Genomic DNA, 26728 nt, shown 5'->3' with positions numbered 1-26728 from the left:
TTAAGGATACGCTCAATTCCAGAAGTGGAAGAAGGTAACTTAACTGAGTTCCTTACCAAAGAATTTTCCAAGTTTTGGAACTTAGAAGAAAAAGACTTTAAAATATTATCTGCTTTTAGGCTTGGAAGACTTATAAAGAAGGAGAAGCCCAGAGACTGTTTGATAATATTGAGATCAAAGGAGGAAAGGGACAAGATTCTAGGCCTGCACTACGGAAAGTCACTGGATATTTTGGACAAAAGAATTGAAATTTATAAGGATATTCCTAAACAGCTGTTGGATCTTCGAGCAGACTACTCGGAATTAGTAAAATTGCTAAGGAGCAACTCAATCATCTTCAGGTGGGAGTTTCCACAAGGTTTATCGTTTACTTTCAGAGGGAGGAAGATCAAAATTAGAACGCCGGAGGATAGAGACAAGTTTTTGGTGGCACACGGAGAAGATCTCCATAAGGGACTTGGATTACCCCCAGGGCCTGAACCTCCGGGGGTTCCTGCACCCTCGGACCCCCAAAAATCTGAGAATAAGGTACCCCCACAGCAAGAATAACCAGATATATTCAGGATGTCTCTGCAACTTTTGAGCTGGAACATAAATGGCTGTAACATTCCAGGAAAAAGGAGAAAAATCTTTCACATTTTAAAAAAGGAACATTTGGACATTATTTGCTTACAGGAAACACATGTGACTAGGCTCCACAGAAAAGTGTTAACAAATAAAAGACTTGGTCAGGAATTTATATCTTCGGATACAGTTAAAAAGAGAGGTGTGGTAATTTATGCAAAAGAGAGCCTTTCACCTAAATTTCTGTTTAAAGATGAGCATGGAAGAATTTTGGCGATAGAAATACAACATCAAGGGGAAAAAATACTGATATTAGGAATTTATGCTCCAAATGAAGGAAAATCGGAATTCTATAAGAAGTTGCATGAGACTATGCTGGACTATCTGGACTACAACAACATCATTATGATGGGAGATATGAATGGAGTTGTATCAACCAACATGGATAAGTCACAGAGCCAAAAAATTTCTAAAGATGGGAGACTACCAAAGACCTTTTTTGAAATGACAGACAATATGGACTGGATTGACATTTGGAGAGTGAGAAACCCCTTGGGAAGGGAAGGAACATTTTTCTCTGAAGCCCAACTGACTTGGACAAGAATCGACCAGATATGGATAACTAGAGGTCTGGCACCTAAGATCAGAAAGGTGGAAATCTGCCCAAAGACATGCTCCGACCATAACGCACTGAGAATGGACATGACATTGATTCCAACCGGTTCCTTCAGATGGAAGATGAATGATGGCCTGTTTAGAGATCAGGAGATTACTAAGAAGGCCCAAAAAGCCCTAAAGGATTATTTTGAGATCAATATGAACACCACAGTGGAAAAAAGAACTATCTGGGACGCAAGTAAGGCCGTGATGAGGGGGTTCCTGATACAACAGAACACAGTAAAGAAAAGGAAACAAAACGAAAGGAAAGATAAAATTTTGGAAAAAATCAAGGAGTTGGAGAAGAAGTTAAGACTTAATCCGAAGTCCCAGCCGATTCTGAGAGAAATCAAACTTTACCAAGCACAATATTGTAAACTGATAAATCAGGAAATAGAATGGAAAATCAAACTAATGAAACAAAAAACTTTTGAGTCGGCTAATAAATGTGGAAAACTGCTAGCTTGGCAGTTGAAGAGGAGACAAAAGTTAAACACAGTGACAAACTTAGAGATTGAAGGAAGATGTATCCAGAACCCCGGAGAGATTAGAAAGTGTTTCCAGAGATATTTCAAAAAATTATACACTCAAGGGCCACAAGATGAAGCAGTGATTAAACAATTTTTAAAGACAAATGGACTGGCAAAGTTGTCAGAAGAAAATAGATCAATTCTGAATGGCAAAATAACACGACAAGAGATTGAGCAGGCCATCCAAAACATGAAACAGGGCAAATCACCAGGACCAGATGGGCTGACCTCCAAGTACTATAAGACATTGAAAGACTATTTGATACAACCACTGATGGAGGTCAGCAATGAAATTTTAGAGGGGAAGAAGGCGCCAGAATCGTGGAAAGAAGCTTTCATCACATTGATACCAAAATCGGAAACTGAAAAGACACAGCTTAAGAACTACCGTCCCATCTCCCTTTTAAATGTGGATTACAAAATATTTGCAGACGTTTTGGCAAGTAGATTCAAGAGGGTTTTAAACAAAGTAATCCATAAAGACCAGGCAGGCTTTCTCCCAGGTAGACATATGTCTGCCAATACAAGGAACATTATAGATATATTGGAGCTTTTACAAACAGACATAAATACTAAAGCTGTTTTAATTTTTATAGACGCGGAGAAGGCCTTTGATAACATATCCTGGAAGTTTATGAAAGGGAATTTAAAAGAAATGGGAGTGGGCCGGGGGTTTGAGAATGGGATTGATGCAATATATTCAGAACAAAAGGCTAAACTGATAGTTAACAATGTGGTTACAGAAGAGTTTAAAATTGAAAAAGGAACACGACAAGGCTGTCCGATTTCCCCGTTATTATTTATCTCGGTCCTGGAGGTGCTCTTGAACACGATTAGAGGGGACAGGTTGGTGGAAGGGATACAGGTCGGAGCGAAACAATACAAACTTAAAGCGTTTGCAGATGACTTAGTTCTGACATTACAGGAGCCAGAATCTAGTACGAAAAGAGTACTACAACTAATCCAAGATTTTGGTCGGGTGGCGGGATTTAAACTAAACAAGCAAAAAACCAAGGTGTTGGGAAAAAACTTGACAGATATTGAGTCGGAACGGTTTCAGAGAGAGACAGAGTTAACTGTGGTTAAGAAAGTTAAATACCTAGGGGTAAACATAACAGCAAAGAATTTGAGTCTGTTTAAAGATAATTATGAAAAATGTTGGTCTGAAATTAAGAGAGACTTGGATAGCTGGTCAAAATTGAAACTTTCATTGTTAGGTCGAATAGCTGCTATTAAGATGAATGTATTGCCAAAAATGTTATTTTTGTTTCAGACATTGCAGATTGTAGATAAAACGGAGTGCTTCCGGAAGTGGCAGAAAGATATCTCCAAATTTGTCTGGCAGGGCAAAAAGCCCAGAATTAAGTTTAAGATATTAACGGACGCAAAAGAAAGAGGGGGCTTTGCCCTGCCAGACTTAAAGTTGTATTATGAAGCCGCAGCTTTCTGCTGGCTAAAAGACTGGCTACTTCTGGAGGACACGGATGTGCTGGATTTGGAAGGTTTTAACAATGCATTTGGATGGCATGCATATTTATGGTACGACAAGGTTAAGATCAACAAGGTCTTTAAGAACCATATTGTCAGAAAAGCAATATTTAATGTCTGGACAAGATACAAAGACTTATTAGAAAACAAAACACCGAGGTGGCTGTCACCTTTGGAGGCCAAGGCCCGAAAAAGACCCAATATGGAGGCCAATTGGCCAAAATATTGGGAAATACTAGAAAGGGATGGAGACAATTGGAAACTGCAGAGTTTAGAGAAAATGAAAGATAAAGTGCGAGACTGGTTACACTATGCTCAGCTTAAGGAAGTGTTTAAGATTGATAAAAAGTTAGGATTCCAGGTGGAGAAATCGAAACTGGAGACAGAACTGCTAGAACCTAAGACCAAGGTACTTTCAAAAATGTATAACTTGCTGCTGAAATGGAACACACAAGACGAATTGGTTAAATCGGCTATGATAAAGTGGGCCCAGGATATTGGGCACAACATTATGTTTGAGGACTGGGAAAGGTTATGGACCACCGGGCTGAACTTCACAGCATGTAATGCTCTGAAGGAAAATGTAATGAAAATGATATATAGATGGTACATGACCCCAGTGAAATTGGCTAAAATATACCATTCGTCTGATAACAAATGTTGGAAATGTAAGGAAAATGAAGGAACATTCTTTCACCTCTGGTGGACCTGCCCTAAAGTGAAGGCCTTTTGGGAAATGATATACAATGAGTTAAAAAAGGTATTTAAGTATACCTTCACCAAGAAACCAGAGGCCTTCCTTCTGGGCATGGTCGGCCAGAACGTGTTAAAGAAGGACAGAACATTTTTTATGTACGCTACAACGGCGGCAAGGATACTTATTGCTAAGAGCTGGAAAACCCAAGATCTACCAACACTGGAAGAATGGCAGATGCAGCTGATGGACTATATGCAACTGGCTGAGATGACTGGCAGAATCCGCGACCTGGGAGAGGAGAGGGTTGAAGAAGACTGGAAGAAATTTAAGATTTATTTACAAAAGTACTGTAATTTGGTTGAAGCCTAACAAGGAAGCCAGAGCAGAAATAACTGTCTACCATTAAATTATAATTTTTTATTTGAGTTTAACCTAAATATTGTACTTAAGAGCATAAACAAGATGATAATTTGCTTGGAAAAATTCGTTTTTAACGATGAAAGTGGAAGCGGGAGACGTGAGGGAGTCCGCAATAGAATGAAAGGATGTTATGAAACCTATTCTGTTTGTTAAATATGTATCTGTAAAAAATCTTAATAAAAATTTTTATAAAAAAAAAAAGGAAATCCATTTCAAAAGCATCATCATATTTTAGCCACGAGAGCAGATGCTCTTAACAAGGGTGGAGCACAGAGTAGTCATAAGTTACTCTCTGGAGGCAACTGAACTACAGGGAACCGATTTGCTCAGGAGTTTCCATAAATGCAAGCCAGCCTCATGTGTATTTATGACGCTGAAAACTTAGCATAATAAAACACTTATTGATTATGGATGTGCCACTCAGCAGAATCAACAATGTGCCAAAGATAAATGAATGCTACATTTAAAATGTAATGCATTAAGCACATAATGGCTTTTGCGAAATGGTTTTCCAACCTGGAGAATATTTAAGAAGAGGAGGAGGAGCAGGCGTTCCTATCTCTGGGTCCCCTTCCTTTTTTGCCTTCTGCTTCTTTCCACTTCCAAGGCATAATTTGGAAAACAACCACCGTTGCCACCGTTGCATTGTATTCTGCAATAAAACAGCAGTAGCAATGCAGAACATTTGGGCATTAACATTCAGAGAGCTCCATTTAGGCAAACGGGGGCTTTCTCCACTGGAAGATTCTGGAGAACAAGTCTGATGTACAGCAGGTGCATTGTGTGGCCACCCCTGGGATTTTCAGGTGGCTTTCCACAGTTTCATTGCTGAAGTGCGCAAAGAATAAGGAAGATGAAAAAGCATCAGCATCCCTAGAACATCACAGGCACAGAAACTACAGCTCCTGCTGAGGAGCTCCAGCACTGGAGTCCTAGTGCAAAGATTTTGACCCAGGAGGTGGGGAGAACTACACAGTGTTGTTTCTCCAGTTCTCTTGGCAGGGGGTGGTGGATATGAAAGAGGAATATCCCTCTGTGCCAGACCAAACCCTGGCCTCTGTTTACTAGACACAAGAAAGTCTGCATACAAGAGAGATAGGCCTGATGTAGAAAAAAGGGATCACAGGAAGTGGTCCCTCGAGGGAATGCAATGAGCGAGATGCAAGCTTCTAGGCTATGTGAGAATTTGAGGTTTTAAGTTTGAATAGAAGGGCAAAAGCCTTGAAAATTTATGTGCAAACCTCTGTCTGTCTGTCTGTCTCTGTGTGTGTCTGTCGCTCTAGCTCTCTTCTACCTGTGAACAGATGCTGAATAGACTGTACTGCAGTGGTGTCCAAACATTTTTCAAAGAGGGCCAGATGTGATGAAGCGAAGGGCCGTGAGGGCCGACCAAGGGGCCAACCAAGGTTTTTAACCTTTTCTTAGGATTGAAGTTGTTGAGCTTTTTTTAGGGTCCCCAAAATGGGTGTTGAACATGCCTGCTGTACTGCGATTGCCTCATCCTGGGATAGTTTGGCTGTCTGCAATATCCTGATTTAGCGCTGGCTCCCGGCCTCTTAAGTGAGATGAGCACACAACCCTAGAGTCTGGCAAGACTGGCCCGTACAGGCAGGGGTACCTTTACCTTATGTAGTTAAACGAAGGGATGCAGGTGGCGCTGTGGGTTAAACCACAGAGCCTAGGACTTGCCGATCAGAAGGTTGGCGGTTCGAATTCCCTGCGACGGGGTGAGCTCCCGTTGCTTGGTCCCTGCTCCTGCCAACCTAGCAGTTTGAAAGCACGTCAAGTGCAAGTAGATAAATAGGTACCGCTCCGTCCAGTCGGTCACAACTGGACCTAATGGTCAGGGCTCCCTTTACCTATGTAGTTAAAGTGTAATACGTGGCAATGGTCAGCTGTACGAGCTCATTGCTTGGATGCTGATCTGCCCACTGAATACAATCTCAAGCTGCTAAAGGTTTATCTTCCCTTCCCCTTGAAAGCCAATACCCTGGCTCTCATTCTCTTCCTACATTAGGCTAAAGGCACATCTGTTCAGGATGAAGTGGCAGACTTGGAAGTCTGCTAGCCTCCTGCAACTGGCATCGCCTGAACAATTTCGGATACTGCCTGCTATCGTCTTGGGACTAAATTACAAGATGTGACCACTCTGAGAAGCTTCTCTGCTTCTCAGGGTTTTCTGCCTAAACCGATTTGCCCATCAAGCGTTTTTTAGCCCACTGCTGTGCTAATGCTGCAGCCTTGGGGGTGGGGGGGGGGGAGGTGGTGTGGCCAGGATTGCACAGAGGGGAGAAAATGGTTATGACTAATGCAGTTGCACTTACTTGTTGACTAGCAGGAAGTTCCCAATCAAGCACAGCACAGAAGGCACAGTGGAAGCCATGGAAATGTAGCTTTCAAAGAAGTCCTAAGGAAGGGAGGAAAAGTGTGTCAAAGATGGTTGCAAAAACTATGCCTCAGAAAGAACAAAAAGACATGACGTGGCTTGTCCCCGAGTCTCCCTGTCACAAGTCGCAGGCACAGCAGCTCAAGGTCACGGCTTTGAAGCGTCCTGAAGCTTGCAGGGCTGCAGACTTTGCAAAGTGATTAACCCCACACCACTCAATTTGTTTAGCCAAGGAGCATGTCTGCTATTGGCAACCTCAAAGACACCCCTTGCTGTATTACTGGCCACTCCACAGTGTGAATCCCATTGTGACCTTTTTCTTAGTTCTCATTAAGGAAGGTTAAAAACACAAGGGGGGGGGGAAGGGCTCCTCCTCCTTTTTCTTCTATGAATCGTGCCAGCAGTCAAGATACATAATGTGAATCTCCACATGGGGGCAAAATTCTCTGCCACAGAAGGCCTGTAATTTAAGATGAAGCCTTTTGCCTGCGATAAGAAATGGCTGTCCCAGGTGAGGGCAAATGTGGCATTTTTATGCAAGAGATTTCACGGGAGAACAAGAAGTGAAATGAGGCACTGGGGACAGGAGTCAACATTACTTGGAATCTCTGTGTTCATTCAGAAGACACAAAGTTTTAGTGCTTAGGAAGGTAGGTTTTAAACCATGTGGGCAAATGCCTACAGAAATCCCATAGTATCTTGCCTGCCTGCCCTGCATCCACACTTGTGCCTCTGTTAGTAATTTGTGGCATGCTAAATTGCTGTTTACAAAGACTACCCTGTCTACTCATTTGGAAGTGACCAGGCAAGGAAGCTTTTACAGCCTGGGAAAAAGTTACCTCTCCTCACTTTTTCAGTCTTCCAGTGTCCCACAAATTACTAATGTGGGCATGTGTGGATACAGGCAGGTTGGCAAACACTTTTATAGGCTAGTAACTTGTGTGGACTTATTTATAGGAAGTGATTCAGCTGCCCTACAAATCAAGACGGTCTTCTATTTTACTGCTGCTTAATTCTCCCAAACTTCTCTTCTCTCCCCGCATACAAGAGAACAGAGAATCCCGACGAGAGCTCATCACCTCGATGTGAGCTTGTGTGCACAGAATAGGCTCTGGAAAATTCCAGACAAGCTGGGTGCATTGATCTCAATTGCATTTTCAAGATGTATTTTCTTTGATCTCCTGTATCAGCCCAATAATCCTTCAGTGACCAGCGCTCTAAATCAATGAAAACTGAGGTTCATAATGAGATGGTGGGTGGAGAGAGAATGGCCCAGTATTAGCCACAGCTTCTCCAGCACAATGCAATAATTTCAGGCAAAAATACTGGATACTTAAATATATACGTATTTGTCTTTTTTCTAAAGGGGGAAAAAATTGCCCAGTGGTGTTAGCAAAAAGTCTGCCCCGTGCTGCCAAGATGCTTTTGCAAAGTGGCTTTTTATTCAGCTTAAACTCGGCAGCAGAAGCAGCTGGGTTCCTGCTGGGCTAAAAAAGCAGTTCAAGCCCTGGGTGACGGAGCAAGGCACTAGAGCGTTACCTGGATCACGGGGCATGAAATTAGCAGCAGCCAGCAGGTTGGAGCCAAGAATAGCTTGCAGTTGTGAGCTCATCTTCAGATAGCCGAGACCTGCTTTCAACGAGTCTGTGCGGGGCCAACGAACTCTCCCCCCGCTTTGCTGCTCACTCATCACACCCCAACACCGAACGCCCGGACAGAAGCTGACTCCCAAAGCAAGCTGGTCTGCTGGAAATTTCAATAGCTGTGAAAGGGCAACCGCGCCCATCAGTTGCCCAGATTCACAGTTCTGTCGGCCAGATTTTGAATGATGGAACATCCCTATTTTATTTTGTTTCGTTAGCGGTTTTTAGGAAGTGATTATAGTCAAAGTGGCAGAGCTATGCATGCCAAGGTTTCTTATTGGCTACAGATTGTGGTTAGCAAGGAAAGAGCTAAACCATGAGTCTGGGTTCAGGCAGCACGTTAAGTCACACCTTGGCTTAGCTTGACTTGGCATGGGAGTAGAAAAGGCCGGGGAGGAGCAAAATGTCTGTGAGCTTCTCTCCAGGAGACCACCCACTCATGTGGTCCTGGTTTAAGTCACAGTTTGGCTTACTGTGTCTTGAGACCCTGCTCTCTGGCTGCCAGTTTGTTTCCAGGCAGAATTCAAACAGCAGGTCTGGGTCTCTAGAGCACTGAATGACCTGGGATCAGAGTAACCAAAAGTCTGTCTGCTTCCATGCTATGAACCTCCCTAACTGAGATCTCCGTTCTTCTGTGCAGACCTTGTGGTGAAAAGGAATATTTGTGTATATATATTAAAAAGTGGGAATCTTATTCTCCAAGGCTTCCAATGTTTTATACGGGCACCACCCACATATTTCCTAGCTTATCTTTGCAACCTTGAAAACAAAAGAGCTTAAGATATAGCCAAAACTCCCAGACGGGTGATTTCTGCACACCATGTTCTATATATTTCTGTTCTGGCATGGAATCGGGAAAGACACACAGCCCTGATCACAAGGCAGGCTTAGATAAAGCAGGCCCTTGTGCAGGAGAAGGTTCATGGCTCAGTGAAAAGGACACATGCACTGAATGCAGATGGCCCCAGGTTCAAAACACAGTAACTCCAGGGCTGGAAACGTCCCCTATCGGAAACCCTAAAAAGCCACTAGCAGACAGTGCAGGCAATACTGATGGGCCACTGACCCGATTTAGCAAAACAGCATCTTCCTATGAGACCCCGCTCCTATCAGATGCACCATGCTATACATCCAGCTTGCTATGTGAACCTGCCAGCATCACCTTTGCATCACCTGATTCCAAGGTGTATCCAGCATTAGCCTAAGACGCACCTGTTAAGCACCTGAAGTGTGCAACCACTGGCAGTGAAAAGAAGGGAGGCTAAAAAGAACCGACTCCATCACCCATGGTGACCAATTTAGCTTACTGTACAGGCTGAAGGAAGTTAAGGAAACACTATGCAAGGATGCCATATAGCACTCCAACACCCAAGTCATGACACTCTCCGCAAAAGGCCAATGGTGATGTGGTCTAAAGCTCAGGGGTTGTCTGACACCAGGTTAGGTTGGATGTTCCCACCTTGTTTCCTGATCAAACCTTTAATCTCCCTGTGCCTTGATTTCTTCCTCTTTGTAGAACTGCGGCATTCGCACCAGTTCCCCACAGTCATTTGTTATTAGGAGAAATTACTGACTGTGCTGCACCCTGAGAAACCACCAGATGGAAGGAACTATAATTAAACAGCAGACTGCAGGAGATTGCTCTGCTTTGCAGGGCCTGGTTCCAACTGGTGCTTAATTTTTAGAAGAGGAGGCAGAGATGCCAGGGCTCCAGCCTCTCCAGAAGCATCACGGTTTTTCGATCTGGAAGCCCTTCTTCCTAGCAATGCGCAGCTCTCTGCACTTTCTGTAGTGCTGAGGTTACTCCATGCCTACTCAGAGATCTTTTCAATTATTCTTTTGCCACACGTTTCAGGGCTGAGCGGTTCAGAGGATGGTTAGAGACATGGAAAAGCAAGGAACTGAAGTCACTTCCACATCATACACCTGGGAAGTGTAGTTTGTTATGGGTACTGACCTCACAGAGCTACAATTCCCTGTACTAGTAACAAACTACAGACCCCAGTATTCTCCATGGACATGGTAGAAGAATGCTTTAAATATATGGCATAGATGTGACCCAGGTATATTTAGCTGGGACAAGAGAAGACTAAGGGGGAGGGGGATGTGATAGCCCTCTTAAAATCCCCAAAGGATTGCCAAACAGAGGGGAAAGCCTTGTCCACTAGGTACCTCAGAGGATAGAACTAGACTTAACCTGATCAAGTAGGGTAGATTAGGAAAAACCTCTTGAGAGTAAGAGGAGTTGGGCAAGGGAACCAATTACCTAGAGAGGTGCTGGGCTCTTCCTCACTGCAGGCCTTCTGGCAGAGGCCCGACAGTCATCTCTTGGGCATGTTCTAGCTCTGTATTTCCTGCACCCAGCAGATGATTGAACCAGATATCTACAAGGCCCTCTCCAACTCTATCATCCCATATGTGAGAGTGGAATGGCTGGTGAGCCATTAAGATCAGGCTCTAGTCTTGGACTCCTGGAAACGGGTTATCCGTGGCACCAAATCTGGGCTGCTATGTCAATACATTAAAAGGCAACAACAAAATCTTCTGTGACTTTACTAGGCCATTAGTGCAAGCCAGTGCTTTCTCAAATAATAGGTCAGGCCTCCCCAGCAGGCTGCCAAGGCTTCTTGCTGTGCAATCAACTTGGCATGTTGGACATATATGCACATTAGGCCCCTTTTGCTGGCGTTTCATTTTGCTTGCGCATATCTGGCAATAACACCGGTGTTATTAAAATTCCTGTGCAATGGCAATTCAGCTACAACCATTCTTCAAAGTGTAAGTGCCGAGAAATATTTAAAGCCTCCATTTTCCATTGTTCTTTAGGAAGAGCAGACTCCTTTGGCTTGATCATTCATCCACTTCGAGGCAAATCATGCAAAGCAGAGCAGAGAACAAAGCTATGGGCTCTGGTACAGGGAGTTACTGAAAGGGCAGGCTTCCAGACCAGAAAAAAATGCTTGACGTTAAATGTTCTTAGTGCATTCCACTCAAGAAAGCATAAACAAACGCAAAGACTCAAATGACGTGCAGGTGAGAAAGGAGCCCATCCCTAGTACAAAATAGAAGTTCATGGCATAACCCAAATTCTGCATAAAGAAAAGCCACATTGTGCACTATTGCATTTATTTTATTGCTTGTTGCATGCAGTGCATTCTGCTTCTCCTTAGGCCAGGGATGCTGTCCAAATGTCTGCCGGCTCCAAACAGCATGGACCCCAATGATGAGACTTGGAAGGTGCCATGTCAGCCATATTTGTAGGGCACTGAATCCCTCACCCCCAGTGTAGCAGAAAACTTATTCAGGAATAAATTCAGCTTCTGTGATTTACTAGACACCACGCCCTTCATTTTCAAGTCTATCTTTATACCTATAAGGTTTAGAAACTTGTTTTTGTCACATACACACCCCTCAAAGGTTTTGGAGATGCTTAACTCTACCTCCAATGACACAACCTGCACTCAAAAGAGTGTTACCAGCAGTGGCATACATATACATGCGACTCCTCCAACAAGTCCCACCAAAGTGCACAGTACACTTCTCTAGGGGGAAACGAGGCAACATGCCTGACTCTGCAAAGCGATCCTGTCTCTTGCATCAGCTAAAAACCTGTTCCTTCCAAATGTCAAAGGGCAGGAGAGGAGAATAAGGGGTTGTGTCACTGCTGACTTAGCTGTTTATGTCGCATGGATAAAGCATTTCGTTTTTCAGGGTTAGCAAGCCAGCACTTTCCATAAGCAATAAAATTCACTTAGTGGTTTCCTTAGCTCATACTTCTCCCAGTCCAGCCCCCTCAATGCCCTTGTTTAAAGTAGGCCATGTTGCAAGACTGGCTGTATTATGTAAACCTGAGGCCGGGGGTTTGTGTGTGTGGATCCATATGTAACTTGCATTAACAGCATTTCAGATACATGACCACACTTACTTCTTCCTGCGTATAGCCATAAAAGCTCCCACACAAAAATAAGTCAATTTTACAAAGATGCCACTTGGGAACATTAAAAACAACCAACCAAGTCCACTTGTGCTACTTTAGCTCATTCTCCAAGGCAAGCGTTATATATTCACGATTGCACTAAAACCTAAAGACCTTTTCTGCACTGGTAAGAGTTGCCCTAAATGCAATAATAAACTAACAAACCTGACGCCAGCCGTGCTGATTCACGCTAGCCTGCTGATTTCAATGGGACTTTCTAAGCAAGAATAGTTAACAGTGCAACCTGGGTTGCCTTTAAAAACAAAACAATTTTCCAAACTTAACACCTCGAATTCTAGGGGAATCATTAACAGCCTGACTCACTCATTATTTGCATATCTTAGCATTCTGAGACGGAAAGCATTTAGACACATCTCTGCTTGCAAGACAGTCACGGGTATATGTCACGCAACTCCCAGGCGAAACATATTCCCATCTCTCTCTTCTCAGGCAGCATGCTAAATCCTCCTCACAGTGCCACTTCAGACACTGTGCTCTCCTGACCTCAGAACAATGAAGTGGGTTTCTTAGAAAATACTGAACTGGAAAACAAAAGAGGACCATTCTGCTATGTGAGGAATCTGCACAGAGTAATTGTCAGTTTGTGCTGGGAAATTTTTCTGACGTCCCAGCAAGTGATCTAAATCAACAAGCTTATTTTGCTTGCATTTAATAAACAAAGATACAGTGGTACTGCTGGTTAAATACTTAATTCATTCCGGAGGTCTGTTCTTAACCTGAAACTGTTCTTAACCTGAAGCACCACTTTAGCTAATGGGGCCTCCTGCTGCTGCCGCGCAGCCACCACGCAATTTCTGTTCTCATCCTGAAGCAAAGTCCTTAACTCAAGGTAATATTTCTGGGTTAGCGGAGTCTGTAACCTGAAGTGTATGTAACCTGAAGTGTATGTAACCCGAAGTACCACTGTACAAACTTTGAAACTGTCTGATCTTGCTCAATAGCTATTTGCAGCCAGCATCCATTCACTTTTACTAATGAACTTGTGAAAGACACCACCCCCATGGAAAAAATAAAGCACTGGAATGTTTTCCAGAAACTGTTCAGTCACATGTCACTGCTTGAGAATGTATTGTGGAAAATGATACCACTTAACTCTCTAATTCTCCCCCTCCCCAAGCCCCCCCACTTTGCTGTTTTGTAGAACTGAAGCCTTATCTACTATGAGCCAATCAGCATTTTCTCAATCTTGCTCCATGCAGCAAACATGGATTAGACTGAATTAGAAACCTCTCATCTTGGATATAATTTAGTTGGGGACTCAGATATGTGGTCCTCACATACAAACAACATTGCGTAAGAAGAATTCTGCTAGATCAGGCTAAAAGCCCAGGAGTCCAGCATTCTGTTCTCAACTACCTTATCTTTCTCCTAAACAGCTCAGTCATTCCTCAGCTTATCTTAATGGCCCATTTGAAGTACTAGCCAAGAGATCCTTTTAGGACACCCAAATCAGAATCTAATCTTGTTTGTGGGGAGTTCTGCTGGAAATTAGGTATGGGGCAATGAACTAAACGTTACATATTAATTGAGCCGAACTCCAGATAAAGATAAGTTTATCATCCATCTGAACCTGGGAATCAGGTCAGCTTGCCACAGGAAACCACGAGTGGTGAGGTCACCTGTCTTTTGGAAGACCTATAAACATGAAAAATGTTGGGTTTATTTTGATGTGGTGGGAAGCTTCTTCTCCTCTCTTTTGCTAATGAAAGACTGTCTTCTTGCTGTGAGGTCACAGAATGGGAGAGTCAGAAGGGACCCTGAGGTCTAGTCCAACCCATCCAACCTCTCCTTAAAAACCTCAAATGGTGGCAAGTCCACCACCTTCTGACAGTCCATTTCACTGTCAGACAGCTCTTACAGCCTGAAAGTTTCTCCCGTTTAGTCGGAATCTCCTGTAACTTGAAGCCATTGGTTCGGATTCTGCACTCCGGAGCAGGAGAAAAGAAGCTTGCTCCAACTTCCATGTGATAGGTATTTAGATATTTGAAAATGGCTATCATGTCTCCTCTCAGCCTCTCCTCTTTTCCAGGCTAAGCATACCCAATTCCCTCAACCATTCTTCATAAGGCTTAGCTTCCAGACCTGTTATCATCTGTGTTGCTCTCCTCTGCACAAGGTTCAGCTTGTCGATATCCTTCTTAAATTGTGGTGCCCAGAACTGGACACAGTACTCCAGGTGTGGTCTGACCAAGGCAGAATAGAGCTTGATCAGCACACCACACTTCTGCTGATGCAACCTAGAATAGCATTAGCCCCCCCTTTTTTTTTTGGCTGTTGTTCCAGACTTTTGACTCATGTGAAGCTTGTGGCGTACTAAGACCAGGGGTCAGCAAACTTTTTCAGCAGGGGGCCAGTCCACTGTCCCTCAGACCTTGTGGTGGGCCGGACTATTTTTTTGGGGGGGGGAATGAACAAATTCCTATGCCCCACAAATAACCCAGAGATGCATTTTAAATAAAAGCATACATTCTACTCATGTAAAAACACCAGGCAGGCCCCACAAATAACCCAGAGATGCATTTTAAATAAAAGGACACATTCTACTCATGTAAAAACATGCTGATTCCTGGACTGTCCATGGGCCGGATTGAGAAGGTGATTGGGCCAGATCCGGCCCCCAGGCCTTAGTTTGCCTACCCATGACTAAGACCACCAGAGGAGGCCAGGCAGCTGGTGGGGTGGGTCTCTGAAAGACAGCGTTGCTAGGGGAGCATTTTACCTCAGAGAAGGGGTGTCCAGGGTTTCCAGACATGAAGCGGCTGCGGAAAATAAATGTTCAGTCTCACTATTAAAATAAGTCAAGAGAAACAGGTTCAATAAAGTGAAACCAGGTCAAAATTCACAGCGCCAAACCCTTCAGTGTCAGATCTTTCCTTGAGGGCACCAGGAGACAGCCTGCTAGTGATCAAATACTTCTCACCTAAAGTGTTACGCGATATCACAGGAGTGGCTATATTTGATGGCTCAGTACATTAATCCCTGCATATACCCCCACGCCAGCTTGTTAAATCTGCACAGTGCTTTGTGACCCTTCACGACGAAGAACAAATATCCCCAAGTTGTTATTAGGTCATGGAGGGATTGATGAAGTCTAGAGTGGGTAAACAGCAGCGTTTCTAGGCTGAATGAGCTGATGTTAGACCACCATTTCTGCACTTTGTTGGACTAAAGGCAATATAGCATCACTGCAGGGTTTCTCCACCCCCCTTTTCTGCGCAAAAGGTGTTTCCCAATTAGGGAAACATTTCCCAATACTGGGATGCATTTATAATTGTGGCCCAGTATATGTCAGGGTTCTATCCCAAACAGCATTACAATGAATACTTTCCCCTCACGCCTAATGGCACGGAGCTTCCAGAAGAGTCACTCTCTGCATCACTTCCACTATTATTGGTAAAGAAGTCAGAGTGTTGTGCTGACATCTTCATACATGTCTAAGTCAACGGGGTGGCAAAGGTGAGAGGTGGGTTAATAGGTAGGCAGCTCAATGGGGCGAGTTGTCTTCTGACATCCATTTCACTACTAGCACCAGAATGACGTGTCAGCGTTGTTGCTTTGAAGTCAGCTACGGTTGCAAGGATTTTAGCTGGGGCAATTAGAATAAGATCCGCTATTTGACTATTGATTCAAAACCCTAAAATGTATTTTATATAATTAACGTTTTAATTTTTATTCTTTGTACATCGTATTGTTGTTTTACTGCTATGGCCAATGGCTGACGTAAATAAAGATTCATTCATTCATTCATTCCCTCACTCCTGTTTTTGCCTCATATGCTACACCAGCTTTCATAAATAAGCTCACTAAAGTTACTAGCCTGCAACTGTTTTAACTAGCTTGCTGGTGGTTGGGCAGAAGAAAGGTGGAGAATTTTGTCCCTCCTCTGGCAACCTGTTTGGGTTTCCATGCTGGGCCCTCTCACTCACGTACATGGCACTCCATGCACTTGTCTGAACTCAGGTCCTGGTCACTCGTAGCTAAGAGGCTAGTTCTTAAAATCATGGCTGGGCTCCAGCAATTTACATTGGTGAAGCAAGAGTTGCAAAGCAAGAGCTGCTTGCATTTCTGCAAGTCCTACATCAAATGTAATAATCAAAATTGGTTGTTAGTGTATACCTCTTTTAGTTCTTCTGTCTGTGTAAACTACTCCATGCGAGAAGCAGCCATGAAACAGAACTGGTAGCATTTCGAAAGAGAGGAACTGAAATTATTTCCTAATTTTGCTGGTGGAAATGGTTGAGTTTGTAGGAATAATGGTATCTTTGTTTGCTTTTGTGAATGCATTGGTTGCAATAATTCAAGCCTATGTTCTCTGGGAAGGGGAATCACCAGCAAGAAAATAAAGTACAACTCAAACTGATCACACATGAAGTTTGTTGGATTGCCTTAGGCAAATCAAATCAGTCTCAACTCCCTATTTGAAATATGGAGATAGCAACACTGGCCTTACAGGGCTATTGCAAAGATTGCAGATAAAAGTACTTAATATTTATATTTCAAACCCTTCTTATTATGGTATTATAACTGCTTTTAATGGTGATTTCACTGCTGCTGATTTTTAGGGTTTTACTGTCTCCACTGAGTTATCTTAAATGTTTTGAAGGTACAAACTAACAGAGCATTGGTACTCAAGTCTCATTGGTCCAATCTCAGAGCAAGATCTACTAGCTACAGATGCCACATAAGCAGAGGTCCACTGGACACTTCATACTGGAACCTCAGGTGAATCATTTTGTTCTGCAATCCACCTATATGTAAACTTGGCCAGTGAAGCACTAGGCTTTGTCAAGAAAGTGAGGATTTTCAGTGGAGATGCAAAATCAAGCATGTTAATTTTATTCGTGCCGGAATTTCAGAAACTTAACACTTCAAAACAGAACCTTGCATTAAAAACAAACAAACAAACAAACAAACAAACATGGGGAGCCCAGTAAAATTTGAAGTTGCCCATCATAAGAGATGTGCCAATGTTCTCTTGGGAGAAGTTACCTACTTTGCTAAAGAGAAATAAAAAAATCCAAGGGAAGGAAAGCAAGTAGGAATTAAGGAGGAAAACAACAGTACGGGACCAAGGTGCCTCCACTGCAGCGCTCACATCAGAACGCCAATCCCGTGAATCAAGAAGCAACAAATTTCTAAGCTTGCACGCCAAGACAAGAGGCTCCCTGCTGCAGCCGGCAGCCTGTTCACACCTGCCAGTGTTTTGGAAAAAGCCATAAAGTACAGCAGGCAGCTTGCAGAATTCCAAACAGGTGCTAAGAGGGTTTTCACTTTGGAAAAGCTGGACTATAATGGGCACCTGTAGACTTCTACTGCCATGCCTGCGTCTCCACTTTTTAAACACCTGCGTCATTGGCGTCGTGGCAGCACGGAAGAATCCCGAAGGAGGCAGACCTAGGAGGGCCATACATTTCAAATTACTTGTCAGTAATTACTGTTGATTGCCCACTGTGCCCTCCCCTTTCCTGAGCCCTCTAAGCACGCAACAGCAAAACAGCAAAACTAATCTTGCAGCTAACATAGGCATGTTAAGTCTCTCACTTCATGCTGGGCTATGAAGAGGAAATGCAAGCACTGTAGTTCTTACTTTCTCCAAAACCCAAGCCAAACTGAGACAACACACACACTGTCTTCTCCTGAGTTCTCTGCCATAGCAAAGGCACTGGGGACAAGCAGGGCTTCCCCTCCCATTATGCAAAGTGTTGACAAAGGCAATAAGAAGCAAGAATGTTTTTCACTGCTTCTTCTAACAATCTCCAACGTCTGGAATTACGCAAGGCAGGCCAGTGTTGGGAAGGTGGTGCTAGGCTTTGAGAACAAAACAGAAGTTTGTCTATATTTTGTATGGCTCATTCAATTCATAGAATCGTAGAGTTGGAAAGCACCCAAGGGTCATCTAGTCCAACCCCCTGCAATGCAGGAATCTTTTGCCCAATGTGGGGCTTGAACCCACGACCCAGAGATTAAAGGGTCTCAGGCTCTACCGACTGAGCTATCCCAGCAGGGTGGCGCTTGGGGGGGGAATTGTCATCGCGCCACTCCTTGGTGTGTGGAGTGCCTCAGGGTGCGATTCTCTCCCCGATGCTTTTTAACATCTTTATGCGCCCCCTCGCCCAGCTTGTCCAGAGTTTTGGGCTGGGCTGCCATCAGTATGCTGATGACACCCAGCTCTATCTGTTGATGGATGGCCATCCTGACTCGGCCCCAGACACACTGATCAGATGCTTGGAAGCTGTGGCTGGATGGTTACGTGGGAGCCGGTTGAAGTTAAATCCTGCAAAGACAGAGGTCCTCTGGCTGGGACGGGGCGATATGGGATTAAGGGGGCAACTCCCATCTCTTGCGGGGGTGCAATTAGTGCCAGCACCGTCCGTTAAGAGTTTGGGTGTAATCTTCGATACCTCCCTCTCCATGGAGGCGCAGATTGCAGCTATAACAAAGGCGGCATTTTTTCATCTCCGCCAAGCTAAGCAGTTGGCTCCTTACCTCTCTCGCCCTGACCTAGCCACTGTAATCCACGCGACAGTCACCTCCAGACTGGATTGTTGTAACTCGCTCTACGTGGGGCTGCCCTTGAGACTGACCCAGAAACTCCAGCGGGTGCAGAATGCCATGGCGAGACTCCTTATGGGGTCTTTGCTGCGAGATCATATTCATCCGGTACTATACCAGCTGCACTGGCTCCCAGTGGAGTACAGGATCAGGTTTAAGGTGCTGGTTTTAACCTTTAAAGCCCTATACGGCCTAGGACCCTCGTACCTACGGGACCGCCTCTCCTGGTATGTTCCACAGAGAAATTTACTGTCTGCAAATAAAAACATCCTGAAGATCCCAGGCCACAGAGAGGCCGCGGCTCCAATCTGGTGGAACGCTCTGTCACAAGAGACTAGGGCCCTGCGGGACATGACATCTTTCCACAGGGCCTGCAAGACAGAGCTGTTCCACCATGCCTTTGGTCAGGGCACAGCCTGACCCCCTCCTCTGGCAATCTGCACAGAATTTTGCTTACTGGTTGCCATCAATTTGATTTTAATTAATTTTATAATGAACGTTTTTAGAATGTTGGATTATTTTGATTGTTGTTAGCCGCCCTGAGCCCAGCTTCGGCTGGGGAGGGCAGGATATAAATAAATTATTATTATTATTATTATTATTATTATTATTATTATTATTATTATTATTATTACCACATTCATAACAAGATTAATGCAACTGTTGCATGACAGAATGGGGTTGTCATTGTTTTGCATGACAGGCAAAATTCACAAAGAATTAGAACCGATTCTCAAAGCACTAGGCAAAAACCTCTGGCGCCGAAAGAGCGACCATGTATTAGGTTTGCTGCTCACTGTACTCCATTGAACATACCCCTGGGATGTCCTATCGATGAACATTCCCTCCTTCCCCTTTCTCACACTGATCCCTTGTGCAGAAACACCTGCACACAGACTATAAATAGCTAATATTTTCAAGTGACATTTCAATCAGAAAGCGGAGTAGGCCTTCCTGCTTTGGCAATTTAAGGCCCTATGTTTACTCTGTTCCCTCTGGGGTCCCCTTTGCGAGATCAAGGGTTATTTATTTATTTTACACTTTTCTCAATGTAGTGTTTCCAACAGCCAGCCATCATCGCTCAGCCTGCCCTATCAGAACTCTGTTTTAATCCTCACTATAGTACTTTGCAATCTGACAGATAGGCTGGTAAGCCTCTGTTAGAGCTTGATAGCACTTGCGAAAATTGGTTTTCCCAGACAGCTGTTGCAACCCATTCTGCAAGACCTGGGCCTGTAGCAAATGCTGGAATCATCATGACATTCAGAAAGGACTGGGGGAGAAACTGCTGCTATGCGGTGGCAAGGCAACTTTTTCAACTTTGAAGGTTACAAGGGAAACAAGTGATAAGCCCAAAACACACAGCTAAATTGCAGGTGCCTTTTTCCCTTTGCATGCAAAAGATCCATAGTGAGTTGAGAGGCCTGTGATATCTTGTTCTATTTTGCTAATTTTTGAGGAAGTTTGTCTCTTAAGGTGTGCTTTTTCTTTTATGCAGGCTCCTTTGGTGCAAAAGATCTGTAGATCCACCTCTGGGATCTCCATTTAGGGCTGGGAAGGACCCCTGCCTGAATCCCTGGAGAACTACTACTGCTCAGTGCATATGAAAAGAAGCTAGATGGATCAGTGGCCTCACACCGAATAAGGAAGCTTCCTATTTTTATGTTACTTACCCTAAAGTGAGAAATGAGACAAGTGTCAGGCAAAGTGGGGAAGACACGTGCGATTTTGGATGGAAACTGGCATTAAAGCCGAAACTTGCCAGGCAGTTCTAAAGTTAAGGCAAGCATCTTGGAGGCTATCCCTGTAGCAAAAATAATTATATGGGGAACAGCTCTTGGCATTCACTGGAGCTGCAGGAAGCATCCTAGCCTGCAACATCCTAGCAAATGCTCATTGGGTCCCGTGAAAGCTTACGGTGCTAAAACATTTAAAAAAAAAAAAATTCCCCAAAGACAATGCCTAGAGGTGGGCTGCTACTGTTCGCACTTCACAGGCAAGCGTAAACTCCACTCATTCATCCATCCATTTCTCATGTAGTACCAGAGTGATCCAGTTCTGGTTTTCCCAGATAGGAGGCAAGTAAATACTGAGTCCATGCTAGCCCTTTTTTACTTGAAAGTTAATCAAACCTCCAGAATGCCATTCCTTTGTCCTACTACAGCGGCGAGACCCGGAAATAACATGCTCCGTTACTTCCGGGTTGCTGCAGAGCGTAACCTGAAAACGCTCAACCTGAAGCACATTTAACCCGAGGTATGACTGTATTTCTGAGTTAGAGTTTATACAACATGTCAGAAGTCTTGGGAGTAGTATGCACTGGGCTGCCAAGAGCTGCAACCATAATCCCATCTGTACCTTTTCAAAAAGGTGAAAAATTCCTAACTTGAGCTGCAATACTGTGATGTGTGTGGATCTTTCACTGGACACTAAACAGCAGCAACAATTATGCAGCTAGACAATTGTCATGCTATGTGCATTACAGCGAAAGTCCCTATACACCTGTGAGATTAATGCCATGAGATGCTGGCAACTTTCGAAAGCAGCATATTCTATGTTATCACACACAGCCAAGCCTCTTATTTAGAGGTTCTGCAATTCATCCCCTTCCTTATTCCTCACATACCTTTACAACTGTATGAATTAGAATTCTCTATGCAATGATGGAAAAGTTTATCAAATTTCCAACAAAACTATTTGAAACTTCTAGGAGGCTGCCTAATTTATTTAAGGAATAAAGCTGCCTAATTTATTTTAAGCACTGAATTGAACTGATTGACTCTTAAGTTCCAGCATTAGCTTTTTAAGAGCCTGGACAAGCAAACTCTCAGGGTTTCCAATCTGCCCTCAGTTATGAAACCAGACTTTGAGTCCATCAGAGCACCTGGATAACAAAGGCCTTGAGAGAAATTGTGGAAAAACATTTGCTGCTCCCCTTGAGAGAGAAATGTAAAACAGTCTCATCTCCCTCCAGTCCCAGCCTAGCCTGAGTGGGGGCGGGGGAGGGAAAACCACACATAAAATATCAGAGTGGCAGCAAAATCCAAAAATTACTTATGCAGTGTGTGATGAAGTACTTTCTTTTGTCTGTCATGAGTCCTGCAAATCATCAGTTTCACTTATCAAACCAACAGATGGTTGGAAGTACTGGGATCCAACTCAGCTTGCACTGAAGGCTGACATGTGCATGGGAAAGAGGAGAGTGAGGAAAAACCCTTAAAGTTTCCTAGACTGCCCTTTCTGACCTAACCTGTGCTGACCTTCCCTCCGGTACTAGACTGATACCCTTAGGGTTGCTGACCTCATTTCCTACTTCCTTCTACTTCATCCTCACCTTGGAAAAGGAGACATCTACTTTGGATCTCTCTGCATGCAAGATGCAAGCATAGCTCGAGACACAACAGCAAGCATAGCTCATTGCATCTCTCAAGTTAGGCAGAACCAGGATCTTTCCTATCAAGCATGTATTTCCTGTAATAAACGTAGCTTTCTTGTTTTCCTAAACTCAGAATCTCAGTGTGACTATATCCAGGGTAAAGTGTGCTCTTCCAATTCAGTATTAAGTTTGATTTCTGCTGAGTGTTTTAACTCCAAATGCCAAAATACTTAGCAACCTGATTCCCACACTGGACAACCACATGCCTCTGAGAAGCCCACAAACAGGACCAATATAGTGCAAGAGGGATGAAAAGAAGATGTCTGTATCTCTTTTCTTCACTGTCATATTTTCTAAACTAAAAAAGCCCCAAATGCTGGATTATGGACACCACGTGCGCAATGTATTTGCAAAAACAAACCAGAGCTGTCTTCCATAAGTGAAAGTATTGTCCTCCATAAGTATTAAGACATCAAATTCATGCACTAAGCTCACAGATAAAGAGAAGGGTTAACACAGAAGAGTTAAAACCTGAATTTCCAACACTTACACGAACATCTGAAGTTCCCTGCTCTGCTGGAGAGACTTCTTCTGAGCAGTTCTGAAGTTTGTACATCCAGTAATTCTTTGCAGTGATGATGAAGTTCAAAGGCAAGAGAGAGCTAGTCCCCAGAAGGAAGAAAATAATGTAGGTGCCATTGAAGTGATCTTTAGGCTTGTGAAAACCGTGTCTGTTTCCCTCTGGCTCCTCGAACAGGGGTGTCTCTTCTTGGGTAGTGACATCCACTGGTTTGTACAAAGAGTTCGCACTGTGGTGGTAGTCATCTTGCTCCTCCAAATCAACAGCCACTTTTAGGATAAATTGAAGATGTGCGAAAGTTATGGTCACATAGCATGACATTGTCACTAGCCCTTTGACCCCTATAATAATACCACCAGTCTCTCTTACAGGGATATGGTACACTGAGAGAAGGTGCACCTGAACATTTCAAGCGAGCTATATAAATGCTTATTAATATTAAGAAATACAACCCATCTGGTTGCCACAGAAAGCTGCAGCAACACTTGCAAGCATCCCAAATAAATCTGTGTTAAAAGGACAAGAGTTCCTGAATTCAAAGAAACTCCTTCGGTGTTCCAGAAGAGAAGTATTTAGTGTGTCCTTATGCATAATGGAACACTGAGGCCCACTGCAGCCTAAACAGGTCTTTTAGAAGGGCCTGTGCAAAACGTTCTTACTTAAAATAATGTTAAATATATTCTGAAATATTCACATGGTTTTCAAACAGTATTCATGGAGTTTGCTTTTGCTTTACTGTATGAAATAGTTGAACTGCTAGCTGCCGCGAGTCTTCAGGGAAGGTAGGGTGAAAGTTTGTTAAAAAGTTTGTATGTGTGAGAGAGAACAAAGTGAAGGGACAGCATCATGCGGAAGTAGTTACCTTAGAATTAAATTTTTGATCAAATGACTCTTGTTAAGTTTTTAAGCAATCTCCATTCTTCTAAGCCCTCCTGTCCAGGTCATCAAAACAAGAATTAATGGACTGGGGAGAGAATAGAAGAGGTTCCCTTTTGAAATATGTGGCTGAATCATGTTATTCCTAAGGGAGCTGGGGAATATTTTGAGGCCAACCCACAGTGAAGAGAAATGGCAAAATGACATCTTTCATTGGGCCAATCAGTCACTCACTAAGATGTGGAAGCTTTTTAGTTACACAAAAGCGCTTTGCCGGAAAGCAATCAATGCTTAATGTATGCTCGGTATGATTAAAAGAAAAATAAAATATGCCACATGGGCAAATAAACTCTGGGAGCCAATCCAGAAATTTCCTTTCAAGAAAGGTGGGCTGTCACAGAAAGTCCCACCTACAATACAAACCTAAGCTTCACGGCCTAAAAAATGAATTATGGAAGACATCTGTAGGTCAGCTCAGGACTTGGGATTTGCAAAACACAGCATTCTTCACATTGGCCTTTTGACACTTGAGAAGCTTATTTTTTTTAGGCCCCACTCTATTCTTGCGACTGAAATTTGCTTTAAAACGTTTGAAATACTGTATTTTTAAATTGCTGTCACCTGCCTTGGGACCTTATGGTAAAGGGTGGATAAGAAATGGAATTAGTATCATGAATATACTGCCCAAACCCTTTGGGTACTCAGCGCCCTTGACCAGCCTTGGATACTGGGCAGCTGAGGAAGAGGCTATTTGCTGTTCTCTCAGAAAACACAATGTTTTGGCCTGGCTTTGAGGGAGACCCACAAAATGCATACTGGGTCCCCCTGAAGCCTCACAAACCCTGACAGGTAACAATAAGGAAGCCAAAAGTTAAAAAAAAGTCTCTCCGTGGGAAAAATCCTGGTGCCCCCCCCCCCAGTGGCAAGAGAGAGCGCCTTAGTCTCGACTGAAAAGGTGCATCTTGCGAACGGGAAGCTGCCCGGGCCCTTCATTCCAGCAGTGCGTGGCAGGAAATGCACTCTGCACATGCTCCGTGCTGCCGCCGGCAAACACCCCGACCGCGGATTTCACGGCGAGTTTCCGAGACCGAAACAAAGTGCGGCGGGAGGAGGAGGAGCAAAGGCCGGGAGGAAGAGGAGGAGAAGCAGGAGGCGGAAAAGGAGTCGCAGGTAGAGAGCAAAGGCGAAGAGAGGCGCAGCCGCAAAACCCCCGGCGGAAAGGTCCCCGTGGCCTGAGAGCCCCGCGGAAGAAGGCGCCACTTACTGTCGCCGGCCCTGCGCGCCTCCCCATCTGCTCTGAGCCGGGCCTTCGCCAAGCACAGGCTCCGCCGGCCCTCGCGCCAAAGCCACGCCCGCCGCCGCCGCCGCCGCGCAGCGCCGCCTCCTCCGCTGCTCCCTCCTCCTCCTCCTCCGCGGGGGCTTCTGCCAGGGTCGAGCAAGTGCTGCTCCTTTCATCCTCCATCTCTCCCGGAAGGTGTTCCTTAGCCCTTCTTGGAAATAGGCTAAAAAAATATTTATAATACTACTAATAATAAGCATTCCTTTTGTGCGCAATGGGCACGGGTCACGACTGCTGCCCTGATTCAGGAATCTCTATCTGGATCTATCTAAACAAAAAAAATTCCTTCCAGTAGCACCTTAAAGGCCAACTAAGTTAGTTCTTGGTATGAGCTTTCATGTGCATGCACACTTCTTCAGATACACAGATTCCTTTTGTGTATCTGAAGACGTGTGCATGCACACGAAAGCTCATACCAAGAACTAACTTAGTTGGTCTTTAAGGTGCTACTGGAAGGAATTTTTTTTGTTTTGACTATGGCAGACCAACATGGCTACCTATCTGGAACTGGATCTATCTAAGTTTATCAGATCAATTCCCCCTAAAATATTTCAGGGCACCCCAAAATTGATGGGCATGACATTGCCATTCAAATGGGGTGTGTGTGTATGTGTGCATTGTGTCATGTGATCATACCTACCCCTCCCCGAATATTTTATTCAAGTTGGCACCCCTGATTCATTTCCAAAGCTCCTTCCCCACTTGCCCTCACTGTACCTAACACTCAGTTCAGGAATCCCATGTATTTACAGTGAGACTTCCGGGTATAGGACGATATAATAATAATAGTTGTAATAATAATAATGATGATGAAACAGGGGTTCCCCAAATGCCTGGTGCCAGACTCCGCCTATAGATTCTTGGGTGCTGGGGACGGGGGTTTAATCAGCACTGGCAGGCGGGGCTTGTTTTTCTGCCAGGCAGAAGGGCAGAGGGAGGTGATGGCCCTGCCATTAAGTGACCTACAAGTCAAAATGTGATTTGAAACACAGCAGGGGGAAATAAGCGCCCCGCGCTTTGGGCCACTAATGTGTAGATAGCCTTAGTGTCGCCATTTACTGCAATCAATGGACTCTTCCAGTACAGGTAATACATGTCCTGCCTTCCCCAACTCCTTCCTCTTTAATCTTTAAGGATCTTAATAATTTCTAGACAATCTGCTGTGTAGTGTAATTCTTTACACATACTCTTACACTGAGCCAAAATGGGGTTATAGATGTTAAGAAGAAATGTTCGTTTTGTTTTGTTTAAAACCTATTTCTTCAGTCTAGTCGCCTTGGATGTGGTAAAACTACATCTAGGCCATTATCACTTCAGATTGATTTTTTTTTAATCACTGCACATAGAAAATTAGCATCTCAAGGGAAAGGTTGGACTAGAACCTTCCTTCCTGAAATCCAATTTTCTGTCGAGAGAGGATTTTTAAAAATGCCGTGCCTGCAGTTTGATATGGTACAACCCAGACAGGTTTGCTCTGTGAGAATTAGGCCTCAGTCCACACTTTAAAAAAATAGCTGTTTCTCTTCCTCTTTAGGATAATTTCCCCTCTGTCGGTCAAATGATCTGAATCAGCACTGTCAGGAGGTATTAATATTTGTTCTAGATGGGTTGCCCAGCTGTGGG

General features: G+C 44.0%; 1 protein-coding gene across 2 annotated transcripts in view; it reads right to left on the bottom strand.

The window, feature by feature from the left end:
• The window catches only part of SLC29A3 (solute carrier family 29 member 3), a gene marked incomplete at its 5' end in the record, with an annotated part of 34160 nt that extends 9032 nt beyond the window's left edge, over positions 1–25128 (bottom strand). The window contains 3 exons of one of the 2 annotated variants that reach the window (XM_081913159.1): positions 6681–6763; positions 22861–23159; positions 25031–25128. In XM_081913159.1, the coding sequence (XP_081769285.1) occupies positions 6681–6763; positions 22861–23159; position 25031 (383 nt within the window). Of the gene's footprint in view, positions 1–6680; positions 6764–22860; positions 23212–25030 lie in introns of those variants that run through there. The other variant, XM_081913158.1, reaches the window with a different exon arrangement.
• Positions 25129–26728: the final 1600 nt, after the last annotated feature.

The sequence above is a fragment of the Podarcis melisellensis genome (assembly GCF_964234715.1).
Source record: "Podarcis melisellensis genome assembly, chromosome: 5".
NCBI classification, from domain to species: Eukaryota; Metazoa; Chordata; class Lepidosauria; order Squamata; family Lacertidae; genus Podarcis; species Podarcis melisellensis.
The sequence above is the reverse complement of the archived record's forward strand: the minus strand, read 5'-3'. Positions and strand labels throughout refer to the sequence as shown.